This window comes from Leopardus geoffroyi, chromosome C1, assembly GCF_018350155.1.
Source record: "Leopardus geoffroyi isolate Oge1 chromosome C1, O.geoffroyi_Oge1_pat1.0, whole genome shotgun sequence".
In the NCBI taxonomy this organism is placed as follows: domain Eukaryota; kingdom Metazoa; phylum Chordata; class Mammalia; order Carnivora; family Felidae; genus Leopardus; species Leopardus geoffroyi.
Window position 1 is genome coordinate 9,657,335 of NC_059328.1, and position 15,060 is coordinate 9,672,394.

The 15,060-nt window shown below is 46.7% G+C and overlaps 1 protein-coding gene and 1 long non-coding RNA gene across 4 annotated transcripts in view; one reads left to right on the forward strand and one right to left on the reverse strand.

Moving 5' to 3' along the window:
* PDPN (podoplanin) overlaps positions 1-3,275 on the forward strand; it is a 29,160-nt gene extending 25,885 nt beyond the window's left edge. Inside the window, exons 5-6 of one of the 2 annotated variants that reach the window (XM_045475697.1) lie at positions 430-541; positions 1,552-3,275. In XM_045475697.1, coding sequence (XP_045331653.1) covers positions 430-541; positions 1,552-1,558 — 119 coding nt within the window. In that variant the 3' untranslated portion in view covers positions 1,559-3,275. The remainder of the gene's footprint in view (positions 1-429; positions 542-1,551) is intronic. The other variant, XM_045475698.1, reaches the window with a different exon arrangement.
* LOC123597210 overlaps positions 1-15,060 on the reverse strand; it is a 42,849-nt gene that overhangs the window by 12,434 nt on the left and 15,355 nt on the right. The window contains exons 2-3 of one of the 2 annotated variants that reach the window (XR_006712031.1): positions 9,923-10,084; positions 764-817 (exon numbers count right to left, since the gene is read on the reverse strand). This is a non-coding gene — a long non-coding RNA (uncharacterized LOC123597210). Of the gene's footprint in view, positions 1-763; positions 818-9,916; positions 10,085-15,060 lie in introns of both variants that reach the window. The other variant, XR_006712030.1, reaches the window with a different exon arrangement.

The window sequence follows — 15,060 nt, forward strand, 5'->3', positions numbered from 1 at the left end:
TCTGAGAACAGGCTTCAAACCTCTTTTAAGAGAGAAAAGAAAATTACCTGAATCTGAAAATAAACCGCAAATGAGTCTACTCACTTAATGACAGCTATGGAGAACGGTGTCATACAATTTATTGTTACTAAGAATAAAAGTAGAGGCTAATTTAATAGCAGCAGACAAACACTACCTGATAATAAACAGTGAAGCCACCCAGTATGAGTGATATGCTTGATAGATCCTGAGACCCAGGAATCTTGCCACTCATAAGATGGGATTAGAGTAGCCCAAGGTTTCATCTCTTCTAAGTCAACTCCTACTGGATAAGGAGAAGCAAATTAGAACATTATTTGCTGTCTTTAGTGGGACAGTGGTATTGTTTATAAATGACACAGGTGTATCATTTATCTGGGGTTCATGCTTTTTTTTTTCCTCCTCAATCAGATGGCCTGGCGACAGTGACCCTGGTTGGAATCATAGTTGGAGTCTTACTAGCCATTGGATTCATTGGTGGGATCATCATTTTGGTTGCTCGAAAAATGTCAGGAAGGTACTCGTAAGTAAAGAAATTACACCCATGTGGTAGATAAATGAGAGTGGTCATATCTAGAACCCCAACCTCGAGCCAATAGAAACCTCTAGAAATCGGGTTCAGTGGTGCCTGGCTGCTTCAGTCAGAGGAACAAGCAACTGCTGATCTCATAATCTTGAGTTTGAGCCCCGCGTTGGGCATAGAGTTTACTTTAAAAGCAAAGAGTCCTTTTCAGAAGCCCCTTACCTCTGTGAGGGCTACATCTGAAGTTTCCCCGGGAAAAACAGGTAACTGGCCCTTCTAAGTTTCGAAAAAAGAGAGAGAGAGAGAGAGAGAGAGAGTGAGTTAGAGCCAGAGATGGCTTTTATTTGACTCCTATTGATCTCTAACCAAATTTGGCTTCTTGTCCTAATTTTTCAACTAACTGAACTTGAAAGAAAACCCAAACCAAGTTTCACCTTGATACCTAATCTCCCCACTCCCAGGCATCAGAGGGAGTTGGGTGGTTTCCAGAAGAGCATTCATTGCAGAGCTAGGTCACTGTTCTGATGAGAATTCTTCTGGTAGTGAGGTCTCCTCCCTCCACTTCTGCCCTGCACACACCCACACACATGTAGTGAACTCCTAGAATTGACCATTGAGGAGGGGAAGGAGTGCTTTCTGTCTCTGAAAATTCCATAAGAACTCAGAAGATTCAAACTCATAACCAGAGGAAGTATTTTTCTTATTTCTGTTAGGGAGATGTTATATAATGGGGTGGAGGGTGGCAGAGAGGGCAAATGTTCTACAACTGGGGGCTGAGGGACACAGCCCACGATAGCATCACAGATTTATGTGCTTGGAAATGCCTGGAAGTCTGCCCCTGGCCGTGTGAGGACCAAGCATGCAGGAGGAATGAGCAGAGGGAGGAGAAGAGGTCCGGGCTCCAGAACTGCAAGTCTTAGACAAGAGGACAATAGGACCATGACTCACGGGATTACTATTCACGGTGCCAGTAAAAAAAGTGACAGCCACCTTTCTCTTTGTTTTCACAGGCCCTAAAGAGCTGAAAAAGTGTGCCCTTCTGCCAACATGTTTAGAAGAGAGTTTCCGACTTCCCCATCCTGGGGCACGTGGAAGAAGATGACCCATGGAAATGCTTGGCGACCCCACTCCAAATCCATGGTGATCCCTCCGCTTACCCAAAGTAACTCAAGGAAAGACAATGCAAACGACTTGCTCCTCTAGGCATTTGCTTTTTGAAAAATTTTTTAAATATAAATTTCATACCAGATGATTCAAAAGACAAAGTGCATAGAAAATGGAGCAAAACGGCGTAAACTGATTTGTAACTAAGATGATATAATTTAATCGATGTTAGAAACTGTAATCAGGTCTTCATTCCGACCATGCTCTGTTATTGTTAAAAGGCAAACAAGTCTGGAAACATTCATACCAATGGAGCCCTTGGGTTCAAGCGCTATATTCGTAAATGGCGAAAGTGTTTTGCAATTTCTGATCAGTTGAAACACACACATTCCAAGGTAGTCTGGCCCGTTTTCAAATTTCATGTGAATCATCAAGTAGAAATCTAACATAGTATAACATGTAATGAGCGACTGCCTTTCACTGGCCCGGGTAAGTCATTTCAAAGGCACCCATTTTAGATTATAAACAGGAAGTCTATGGTTTGGAGAAGGGACTGTGTTTCTCACAATAAGGTCATCAGGCAAGCTCTAGGCTTGCTTATTGCCTTCTCCGGTGATGACTTGGTGACTCAAAGGTTTGCTCCTACCTGCTGCTTCCTCTTCCCTCAGATGAGGGCCCAGGAGCCGAGGACTCTTGGGGCAGTCTTTTTTCTTTCCATGACATAAGTCCTCCGGATTGGGAATAGGGAAGTCTGAGCCCTGGATGCCAAGGAGGCTGCTGGAGGCCCGATGGTGCCTGAGGCTCAAGTGTTCCAGAAACCAAGAAACAGAAGGAAACCCTGTGCGTCCTCTGGCCTGAGAAACAGAACCTGCCAATTTTCTAACCTTTACTTCCTGCCTCAGTGGACTGATGTGGACACAAGAAGAATCCCGTACGATAGTAATTTTAAGGAAGCAGGTGGATTTAAGGGCTTGATGTAAAAATAAGTGAGATTCCCAGTCTTCACGACACATACCACACCCTTCCGTGGCGTCATCGTTGAAAAGATCATTAAAGTAAAGGAACCCAAGCTGCCATCTGGTGTAGGCACCATCTAGCTCAGTCCATTTCTTCCCGTAGGTCAGGTGACCTCTTTTTCCCAAACGCAGAGTTTTTATACTGACCAGATGGTCTGTCACGATTGTGGTTGTGTAAGGCTGATATCCTCTCAACTTGTACGAAAAAGTAAACTAAAAAAGCACAGCCCATTTCCCTCTTTCTTGCAGTAACGTGGGGATGTTATATTAAACGGCTTGCTCTTCTGTTACCCGAGTCCGGCTGGTCCACCAACCCAGGGTCTATATTTGAACATCCGCTAATTCAGAGAAGGGGCTTTTGAAGAGCTTTGTGAGCTTAAGGATCCCTCTCTTTCTTTCGCTCAGATTCCTGAACAGGAATTGAGGACAAAGTCCGTTTTGTCTTTCCTGCCCTTTTCTTTTTTTCTGTCACTGTGAACCGTAACCGTCCGCCCCAAGTCACACACTGGACCCGCCGCCTGCTGGGACAGGACTGTGGGTTTCTTGGTCACATCTGTGTTGGTGCTCAACGCAGTATAGACATGTTTTAAAATAAAACAGATGATTGCGTGTAATGATGAGTCAGGCCTTTGATTGGAAAGATCATGTCTGGGTCACACTTCAGAACGCCTCCAGATGAGATTATAAGTTATGGAAACATATGCCTCTTTTCTTGATTGGGAGTGAATTTTAAGTGGTCACGGGAAATGCATCCACTGGAAACAAACACAAACACACCTTTCACGTAGGGCTCTGTCAAAGTAGAGAGGTTAAGGTCAAGGTGAGGAATGGGATGAGACAAGTGGCACCCTGGGACTTCTTTTGCCCCCTGGTCACAAAAGAGTTAACAAGGTCTTGCCTAGCTCCCGATTTCTCGGCACTGGAAGGCACTGGATGGGAGCCAGGTGAGGGAACAGTTACCCTCTGTACCTGCCAGTCCTCCCTGGGAACCCGGCCTCAGGTGTGTGGGGCTTGGCTACACAGGAAGAGGCAGGGAGCCCTGTGAGGGTGTTCCCACCGCCTGTGGGCCCCAGGGCAGACTGTCACTCCGGAATTCCTGTCCTTGGGACATCTCCCTGCTTTGTGGTCCTCGGCTGCAAATGTTACACCCTGCAAATGTTCCACCCACTCTGGAGACCGCAGTGGCCAGGCGCCCTGCCTCCGTCGCTCTGTCCCTCTCTGGCGGTTGATCTGTTTCCCATGCCCACCTACACTGCTCAGTGTGGACTCCAGGGCCACACCTGGGGCCTTCTCCCTGCCCAACCTATCCCCGCTCCTAAAGGTTGGAAGTTGGAGCACGAGAGCCCTTAGTACCATGCCTTCCTTGCAGCGCTCTGTTTTTGTTAAATTGGGATCGTTGGATGGGGCAGACATCAGGAATTCTGGGTGCCTGTTTCCTAACCGATGAACATAGTGGAAAGGACCAGAATTTGAGTCCCGTTCTCTAGTTTACAACAGGAATCCCTCAGGTGAGTCATTTAACCTCTTTGGGCTACAGTTTCTTTGTAAGAAAGTCCATGAGATGGTGAAGAAAAGCATCCCTTTTCTAACAGGAAATGAGCCACGTCCACGTGGCCTCAGAGACCGAGAACAGAGATCTCAGCTACACCACGTGTGCAGTTACGTTGCCTCACACGCTCCCCGCACGAGAGGACTGAGCCTAATGGAGCCACCAAAGGGTGCTGGAAGTTCAAGGAAATGACGGCATCCATTCTCCTGTCAGAGGCACCTGGGAGCCGGCGTGCTTAAGTTAACTACACCAGATCAGAGCCTTGTTTTAACCCCTGCCACACATGGACACACACACCTTTTTTTTTTTTTTTTTTTTTTTTTTTTTGTCAACCTGAAAGAGCCAGTTGAAAACCAACACATAGTTCTGCCTCCTGCCCCACCTTTCATGAACCGGGAAAGAACAAGCAACTGAACCCCTTGCTGTATCCATCGTCAGTATTCAGGGCATGGGGTGGCTTGGGACAAATGCTTCGATGGGCAATAACGTGTATTCTGACATTAAACCTTTCTCGACTAATCAAAAGTCCAGTGAGAGTGGGAGAGGCAGGTCCCCGAGACCCGGCTGGGTGTGGACACATGCTTGGAATACTCAGTCGTGCACTTGTGTGTTGGAGAGCTTGCCTTGCCTAAAAGACTACACTTCTCTGTGCTCTACCTGAGGCTTAACATTGTGTTAGGATGTGTCATAGATCCTGGGTTCTTAAATTCAGTAAATATAAATTATGTCACCACCATTCATGGGAAATACCGCAGAATAAATTTAAAATCTTGGAGCCAAAACATGAAGATTGACCCACCGCTGTGAAGAATGTGGGTTGTTTTGTTTTGTTTTGTTTTGTTTTTAGTCCGGAGTATCCAAGGTACACGTATCTGCCTCGTACAGCTAAGGGCCAGCCTGGATTCCCCCAAATGATTCCTCGTCACTTCTGCTCTCTCCGGCGGTCACTTTATCAGACACTGAGGCAAAGCACTGTGCGTTCTACCTCTGCGTCCAAGGGCTCCCCGCCAGAATCCTATGCAGTCCTGAGACCTCATTTCTTCCATTTTTTCCTTTCCTGCTCCCTCTCTCTTACCACCTCTACCTTCCCACTGATGCAAATCTTTCAGGGGAAAAAGTCACACGCCAGTCACAGGGAGCTGCTTCTGAAATGACGGCTGCCCTCTGGAAGCCACTGAAGACATCATCTGAAATATGTGCTTGGACAACTAACACTACTTAGAGCGTCCCGTGTGGGACCTCAGGAGGGATGAGAATGTTCCAACTAAAGGGACCAGTGGAAGCTTCCTTTTGCTTCTGACGTCCACCCCATAGATGAGGCTGGAGCTGTGGATGGCACAGGGCCACTCGGAAAGGGAATGTTTGGTGTCAACGAGGTCTTTGGGGGTTCTGGAAAGAGAGAGATTCTCTTGTGGGATGAATGATCTGTTCATTCATTCATTTATTCATTCAACAAACATTTGTTCTCAGGTCCTCTTCTAGGTCCTGGGGATACACAGTGACCGAAACTGACAAAAATCCCTGCTCACATGAGCTTACAGTCTAGCATGGGAGACAGACTGCACCCCAAATAAGTCATAGAGTATGTAGAAGCTTCGCGGGCAGTAGAGACAGTGGAGAGAAATGGGAAGGGAGAAGCAGTGCAAGGTGGAGGACAGAAGCGTGGAATTGGGGGTGGGGAAGGCCTTGCCAAGGTTTGGAAAGGTTCTTGAAGAGGCTAAGGAGTGAGCCAGAGAGACATCGGGATGAAAAGCCTTCCCAGCAGGGGAACATCAGAGGCCTAAGATAGGAGCACGTCTGCCCATCTGGTGTTTGGGGAAGGCAGGGAAGCTCAGGAGGCTGGAACAGTATGGATTCTGGGGAGAAAAGTAGGTGATGAAGCCAGAGAGGTTGGGGGTTCTCTTAATGGGGAGCCATTAGAAGGCTTTGAGCAGAGCTGCGCCATTTCAAAAAAATCATCTGACATTTTTAAATAAATCACTCTCGGGGCACCTGGGTGGCTCAGTTGGTTAAACGTCTGACCCTTGATTTCAGCTCAGGTCATGATCTCGCAGTTCACAAGTTCGAGCCCTACATTGGGCTCCAAGCTGTCAGCATGGAGCCTGCCTGGGATTCTCTCTCTCTCTCTCTCTCTCTCTCTCTCTCTCTCTCTCTTTCTCTCTCTCCCCCTGTTCCTCCCCACCTCCTTAAAATAAATAAATAAAACTTTAAACAAATCACTCTCACTCTTGGTTGGGAACTGGTCAATTAAAAAGCCAGTCTGGTAGAGGCATGTGACTGGCTCAGCTGGTAGAGCATGTGACACTTGATCTCAGGGTTGTGGGTTCAAGCCTCATGTTGGGTATGGAGATTACTTAATAATATAATCTTAAAAAAAAAAAAAAGCCAGTGTGATAATCCAGGCTCAAGATGCTGGTGGCTCAGACCAGATGGCTGTAGTGGAGGTGGCATAAGGTGGTTTTGTTCTGACTGTATTTTGAATAAAGTCAACAGAATTATCTGACGGGTTGGGCATGGGATATGGAAAACAAAAAACAAAAAAACAGAATCAAAATGACTCTAAGGACTTTGCCCTGAGCAACTAGAAAGTGGAGTTATTATCAGGTCACTGGGGAAGGCTGTGGGTATTTCGGGTTTGAGAAAGAGCAGGAATTCTGTGTTGAACATCTAGAATTCCCTCCCGTCCTTCCTACCATCACCAGCCAACGCCATGCTGCTTCCTGGCCTCTGTGGATCTAGAACTTCCACGATCTCCCAGCTTAAATCACAAATGGGCCAGTGGTGCCCCCAAGGCACGTGCACCCTGCCAGAGCAACAGCCTCCCTCAACTTTGGTTTCTGCCACCACTGGACCGATTCACTGCATTTCTAAGACTTCTGATGCCCGAGGGAATCTGCTTTGCTTGGCTATTACCCATCGTCTTTGTTGGTCAGAACTCCCTGTGCCAGGCCACATGGGTCACCGACCACTGTAGGTAACTTCACCCCCACCCCTCGTCATTGCCCATTCCTTGTTGGCAGGGGTTGGTTCTGGAGGGAAGAGCATGAATAAACCATCTGTCTCTGAGCCTTACTATTTTTACACACACACACACACACACACACACACACACACACACACACACATACACACAACCGCACAGAAAATAATACCTACATCATAGAGTTGTTATCAGCCTTAAAATAAATAATGAATGTTTACTGCCTGTTTGAAAACACAGTAACTGCTCAGTCATTAGCAGCAATTATTCCAACGACCACTTCTTGCTTCAATTATGATAGCCTCAATTACTCTCACTACATCCCTGTGAAGTAGGCAAGAGAGATTAACCCCACTTTAGGGATGAAGACATTGGGGTTCAAACGGTTGCCTAAAATTACAGATTTACAATGTGCCTGAAGCATAACCAGGGTGCAGGCATCTCTATTCATCCTCTGGACCTCCTTTATTTGGTCCACGTGTCATTTCTGTTTTTTTTTAAGTAATTTCTCCGCCCAACGTGGAGCTTGAACTCATGACCTGGAGATCAAAAGTCGCACAGTCTACCTACTAAGCCAGCCAGGAGCCCCCACAAGTCTTCTTGTAAAATCACTTGTTTCCTGGGGCACCTAGATGGTTCAGTTGGTTGAGCATCTGACTTCGGCTCAGGTCATGATCTCACGGTCTGTGAGTTCAAGCCCCATGTCGGCCTCTGTGCAAACAGCTCCAAGCCTGGAACTGCTTCAGGTTCTGTGTGTCCCTCTCTCTGCCCCTTCCCTGCTTGAGCTCTGTCTCTCAAAAGTAAATATTGGAAAAAAAAATTTTTTTTAATCACTTGTTTCCCTATCAGCTCAAGAGTAGTGCATTTTGAAGATACAGTTTCTTCAGCCAGTGGAAAATGGGGAACTTATTTTTTTAATTATGAAATATTTTAAACATACGGGGGAAAGAAAGCCCCACATGCCCAAATTCCATTCTAGCAAACCCAAATGTATTCTCATGTTTTCTACATACTTTTTTTTTGAGAAAGAAACCCCCCTACCCCCAGCACATACTGTCCCTTGGGTACTCTCCTGACATCAGTTCCTTCCTCTTATCTTTCCCAGAGGGACCATTCTCCTGAATTGCATACGTTTCATTGGAAAACATGTATATTTCTCTACCACTCTTCTTATTGTATACGTAGGCACCCATAACCAACATGTAGCTTTGTTGTACATGTTTTCAACTTTTAACTGCTCCGAATCCTTCTCTGTAACTTGCTCTCCCCCCCCCCCCCCCCCTCCACTGGGAGATTCTTCCTCACTGAGCGTGGAGCTCCAGTATATCTCTGTAGCTGGTGTGGAGCACTAGACCATGACCAGACCATTATTTGCTTAACTCTTTTCCTGCAGATGGATATTTAGGATGTTTCTAAATTTTTGAATTACAAATCATGTTGCGACCAATGGGGTCATAATAAAAGAATTTACGTGTTTCTAGAGATGAGGATTTTGTCCCCTAGGAAAAATAAAAGTAAACATGAACTAATCCTTTGGATATTTAATTATCCAGCTTTGATTAGGAGTTGGTTGACATCTTCCTCATAAGTGTGATGTTCCCAGGAAGGAGGTCTAAATTAATTGGATTTAAATGGCTAATAACTTCACAAGGATCTTTCGTTCCTATCCATCTGTCCTCTTTCAGATGACCTCCTGATCTTATTTTCTATATGAAAACATTTTGATAAAATACATTTATTGTGTCTTTTCAAAATGATAGAAATGTCTCATTTACCTTCCATGAGAACACGTTTGGAGCTAGTCAATTATTTCTAATAAAAATAGAACTGAGTGAATTTAAAAGTCAGTGTATTTTTTTAAGTATAAGGTGATGTGTTAGATGCTGGAAGGGATTTTCTAATATGTAGAAGAAAAGGAATTTAAAGATGTGAAGTTGGCTCCTGAGAAAATTCCTCTGGTGATCCAGAGTCCAAAATCTTTCTGGGGAAGTTGTCAAAAATCACAAGATTTCATGATAGTCACCTTCTCTGAAATGAAAACGAATTTCTACATGCACAAAATTAAATTGAACATTTCCTCTTTTAAGTAGGAAATAAGGAGTATGCTTGGAATCGACTGGGAATCCATCCACAATTGTTTTATCAGTATCGCCTTCAGAAACGGGAAGCAGCCCCAACTCTAATGGGTTGAACTGAGGCCCGCAAAAGAGGAAGTCCAAGTCCTTACCCCCAGTCCCTGTGAAGGTGAGCTTATGTGAAAAAAGGGTATTTACAGATGTGTGGAAAAAGGGTATTTACAGATGTAAGTGAGTTAAGGACCTCAAGACAAGATCATCCTGGATTAATGGGACTCTAAATCCCATAACGAGTGTTCTTGTAAAAAGAGAAGAAGAGAAACATGGGGGTGGGGGGGTGGGGAAGGCCATATGAAGACACAGGCAGGTCGGAGTGATGTAGCCACAAGCCAAGGAACCCTTGGAAACCACAGGAAGCTGAAGAAGCTGGAAGGTTCCCCTAGAGCCTTCAGAGGGAGGTATGCCTGCCAACACCTTGGTTTCAGATTTGTTGTCTCCAGAACTATGAAAAATAAATTTCTGTTGTTTTAAGCCACCCAGTTTGAGGTAATTTGTTACAGCCTCCCTAGGAAATTAACACACCCCATGAGTAGCCCATCTGGGAAGGCAGCTCCCCATGGCCCATCCAGCCCATCCCACATGGAAAGCGACACTGACCTCATCCACTCTTGACCTGGAGCCATTCTCTGGATTCTTCTAAACAATGGGTTGGCAGCTACCATGCTTCCTTTGTGACAGACAGATGTCCCCAGACCTTCCGATACTGTCATTCCAATTTTTCACTCATGTTGGAGGAATCCATGGTGACAGAAATGTGTCCTGGAACAATAGGCAAAGCCAACACTTGCATGATGAGCGGTATAGAAAGGCAGACCCAGCTGCACTCATTTCTCCACCCTTTGTGGTGAGTCACCCTAAAACGCCTTCCTCACTCAACACTCGCTCTGCGTGATCAGAAACACTTTAATGAAAATAAAATACTGACGTCGACTGAGCATTCAACAAATATTCATGGAGCACTTTTCTGTGAGTCAGGCGCTGCCATAGATGTTAACAGTGAGAAGAATTATTCTAATAACTCATAAAGCGTGCCAATGAAAATATCTCTTTGGGTCTGTGGCTAAAGGAAACAACTATTTGGGGTCTGAGGCACACTCTTCATTCACAGATCTCCAAAGGGGTTAGAGTTCAATGGCCATGGCGTCAGATGGCAGTCAGACACCCAAACACAGAGCAGCACAACTTCAAAGATGGTTGTGGCAACATTAGGAACTTCTTTGGTGTCTTCCCACCTCCCCGTTGTTCGGTCCTCTCCCCCACGCTCCTGCATACTCCACGGCGATGGATGAGCTTGCCCTCGGCAGGCTGCCAACTGAGCCACCCGGAAGGGGAGGGAACCATGGGGTAGAAGGAACATGGAGTCTAACGCTGGAGTGTCTGGCTCGAAGTTCATGTAATAGCACATTACTTGTCTGTTTCCTCGCCTGCAAAAATAGAAATAATAACACGGTCCACAGTCTTGTTTGCACCTGGAACAAATCCATCGTGCACGTGGAAGTGTTTTCTAAATACAAAGCAGTAGGGAGACCTGGCTGGCCCCGTCAGTGGAGCACGCGACTCTTGGTCTCGGGGCTGTGGGTTGGAGTCCCACGTCATGTGTAGAGATTACTTGAAAATAAAATCTTAAAAGAACAACAACAACAAAGCAATATACGACAGCAATAGGAGTTGCTGTGTATTTGGCAACCATCACGTCCTAGAACATGCTAGAGTCTCTACATGCATTGCAACAACCCTCAGATGTGGGTATTGCTATTGCCCTTTTCTTTTAGGTGAGAAAGCCAAACGCTGGAGTGGCTGAATTACCCAAGGCCACGCAATAGTAGGTGAAGGAGGGGCACCTGGGTGGCTCAGTCAGTTAAGCATCAAGAGTCCGACTCTTGATTTAGGCTCAGGTCATGATCTTGTGATTCGTGAGTTCCAGCCCCACATGATTCTCTGCGCTGATGGTGCTGAGCCTGCTTGGGATTCTCACTCTTTCTGCCTTTCTCTGCCCCTCTCCTGCTCACTGTCTCTCTCAAAATAAATAAATAAACTTAAAAAAAAAAATAGGAGGTGAAGGACCTCCGTCCCAAACCTCTAGCTCTCACTGTGTCACTGATCCCCCAATATAAGACATTGTTCCTACACAGGCTCACTCAGATGAATGCTTTTGTCTCACCTAGAGAAATAAATTGAAAAGTCTAAGAAACAAGGTATTCAACTCCCCCTCTCTTCTGGAAAATTTATCTAGCAGCCTAGATTATCAATTCGGTTTGTTTGCCTTGTAGCGTGGCCTCTGACCTTCTTGAAGGGACTAAGGGCATTGGGTATAGAACCTGTACCTGGGTGTAGTGGGTTCAGTGGTTGTGCCCAAAAAGATAGGTCCACATCCAAGTTCCTAGAACCTGTGAATGGGACGTAATTTGGAAAAAGGTCTTTGCAAATGTAGTTAATTTAAGGATGTTTAGATGAGATCATCCTGGATTACCCAGTGGGCCCTAAATCCAATGTGTCCTGATAAGACACAGAAAAAGAGAAGTCACAGGGAGAAGAGGAGGCGGGGTGACCCCAGAGGCAGAGGCTGGAGTAACGCACCATAAGCCAAGAAATGCCAGCAGCCACCAGACGCTGGTGGAGTCAAAGAACAGAGTCTCCTCTGGAGAATCCGGAGGTAGTGTAGTCTTGCAACACCGTGGCTTTGGACCTCTGGCCTCCAGAACCGGGAGGGAATACATTTCTGTTGTTTGAAGCCACTGTGCTTGTGGCACCTTGTTATGGCAGCCACAGGAAACCACCGCACTAAACAAATGTCCTTTCGCCCCCTGTGCTGGGTGTACCTGCCCTTCCCGTGTGAGCATAAAACCGGTGGGGGGAAAGATCCATTTCCTTTTTTTTTCTTTTTTTCTTTTTTTAAATGTTTATTTATTTTTGAGAGAGACGGGGGGAGGGGCAGAGAGAGAAGGAGACACAGAATCCGAAGCAGGCTCCAGGCTCTGAGCTGTCAGCACAGAGCCTGATGCAGGACTCGAACCCACAAGCTGTGAGATCATGACCTGAGCTGAAGTCAGATGCTTAACCGACTGAGCCATCCAGGAGCCCCGAAAAGATCCATTTTTGCATGGCCCCCCACACCATCCCCTCTGGGGCCCTCAAGGCTCTGACAGAAGCCTGCTGCCTCTCTTCCCCCGTGCCCCACACATAGAGCATATGGCTATTTACGGGGGAAAGCTTTGCTCACTGGGGTCAGGCTGTCCCCAGTGGCCAAGCCCTGAAATCAGCTCCTCAGCTAATCCCGGGTCATCGACCTGTGGGTTATGAAGGGTTGCCATGGTGAGCACAAGATGGGGAGCACACAGCCTGGGGGGTCACCCAGGGGAGTTGCCAGCAGCAACAAGGGTCTGAGTCACAGATTTGTGCTGTACTCCAGTCGCGGCCCAAGCCCACTCAGTAAATAAACCCCACATCGCGCCGCGCCAGCTACGTGTCTCTCCGTCTGCATCTGTGGGTCTAGGCATCGGACCAAACCCACAGACCCTCTGGTAACAAACAGTTGGGTCGAAGTACAAAGATCTCCATTCAACCTCCTTGCTTGTTAATCTCTCCATGCTGAGGAGCACAACACTTAGAACCCTGTGCAAATCAAATCTGAGGGCATTTTAATCGGCTGGGTTCCTTCTATTTCATACGTTTTCTGGTATATGTATTCATAATCGGAGGGTGGGTTTCCTTGGCAGGGCAACTCATTTTTTTTTTTTTTAATTTTTTTTTCAACGTTTATTTATTTTTGGGACAGAGAGAGACAGAGCATGAACGGGGGAGGGGCAGAGAGAGAGGGAGACACAGAATCGGAAACAGGCTCCAGGCTCTGAGCCATCAGCCCAGAGCCCGACGCGGGGCTCGAACTCACGGACCGCGAGATCGTGACCTGGCTGAAGTCGGACGCTTAACCGACTGCGCCACCCAGGCGCCCCCAACTCATTTTTATCCAAAGCCATCTTTGGGGCACCTGGCTGGCTCAGTTGATGGGGCTTGTGACTCTTAGTCTTAGGGTTATAAGTTTGAGTCTCATGTTGGGTGTAGAGGTTACTTGAAGAAAATAAAATCTAGGGGCGCCTGGGTGGCTCAGTCGGTTGAGCGTCAGACTCTTGATATTGGCTCAGGTCATGATCTTGAGGTCTGTGAGATTGAGCCCCCTGTGGTGCTCTGTGCTGTCAGTTCAGAGCCTGCTTGGTATTCTCTCTCTCTCCCTCTCTCTCTGCGCCTCCCCTGCTAATGCTCTCTCTCAAAATAAATAAACATTTACAATTTTTGAAAAAAAAAAAATCTAAGGAAAAAAAAAAAGCTATCTGCACAGGGAAAGCCAATTGTGTGACAAGTTTCCTGACGGGCTTAGTAGGGGCCACAGGAGATGAAATTTCTCTTCCACAAGTGCGTGTTTACACCCATCACACTCCCAAGCACTGGACAAGCACCAACAACCCCGGGGGCGTGACCAAGCCCTGGGCCTCCCGCGTCTTTCCCTAGCATCTGTCTCCAAGTCCGACCCCACACCCCCTTACCCACCTCGCTGGTTCACCCTGCCGGCCTCAATCCCAGAGGGATAATAATAATAGTAAACACACACACATCCCTCGTCATATGCTGCACATCATTCTATGAGCTTTACATATGCTCACGACAACCCAGGAAGTGCACACTATTATTATTTATTATTCCTGTTTCACAGCAGGGAAACTGAGGCATGGTCAGGGCAAAAGGCCCAAAGGCACTCAACACTAAGTGGCAAAGCTGAGACCTGAGGTCTTAGCCTCTGGCTCTATTGCCCCCTCCCCCCAGTCCGCAGACCAGGCCTCTGCTTACAGATCAGTGTGTGCCCTGAGTTACCAATGCCACAGCTCCTCCAGAAATAACACCGTGAGAAGTCTGGAGAAGCAGTCTGTGGCCGGGCGGCCTTGCTCTGGGTTTGAGCTTTGGAAGAACTTCAGTACGTCAATCATTATTCCAAAGAGGCTCCTTTAAAATAAAAGTTAAGTGGGGCGCCTGGGTGGCGCAGTCGGTTAAGCGTCTGACTTCAGCCAGGTCACGATCTCGCGGTCCGTGAGTTCGAGCCCCGCGTCAGGCTCTGGGCTGATGGCTCAGAGCCTGGAGCCTGTTTCCGATTCTGTGTCTCCCTCTCTCTCTGCCCCTCCCCCGTTCATGCTCTGTCTCTCTCTGTCCCAAAAATAAATAAACGTTGAAAAAAAAAAATTAAAAAAAAAAAAAAGAATAAAAGTTAAGTGTCTCCAGCTTTGCATTGAGCCCTGAGAACCCAAACAAATATTTGCGTGTATTAGCTTTCCTAAATCAGTCAGCTGACTTTTAGTACAACCTATGATTGATGCTAATTTTTCTTCACAGTAAACACAGTTTTCTTGCCTCTGAATGTGCCTTCAGGAAGTGGAAACTTGACCATTGCTTCAACTGAACGGATGCTCTGGAAAATTACAACCTTTCATGCTGTTGTGGGAAGAGTCAACAGCTATAGATTTGCATGCCGAGGCAATGACATTAAGAAATCAATTAGAATTGTATTAAAAGGACTTAGATACGGCCAGCAATTGTAAAAGCACCAAGCCCAGCTGGCCGGAGAAGGCAGAGGAGGTACACAGAGGCTACATTATAGGGTCCTGGGGCTGCAGCACCTGGGTCCCAGCTCCTCGGTGATCCGCGACAGTTAATACCGCGGGTTGAGGATTGTTGTAGCCACTGGGGAT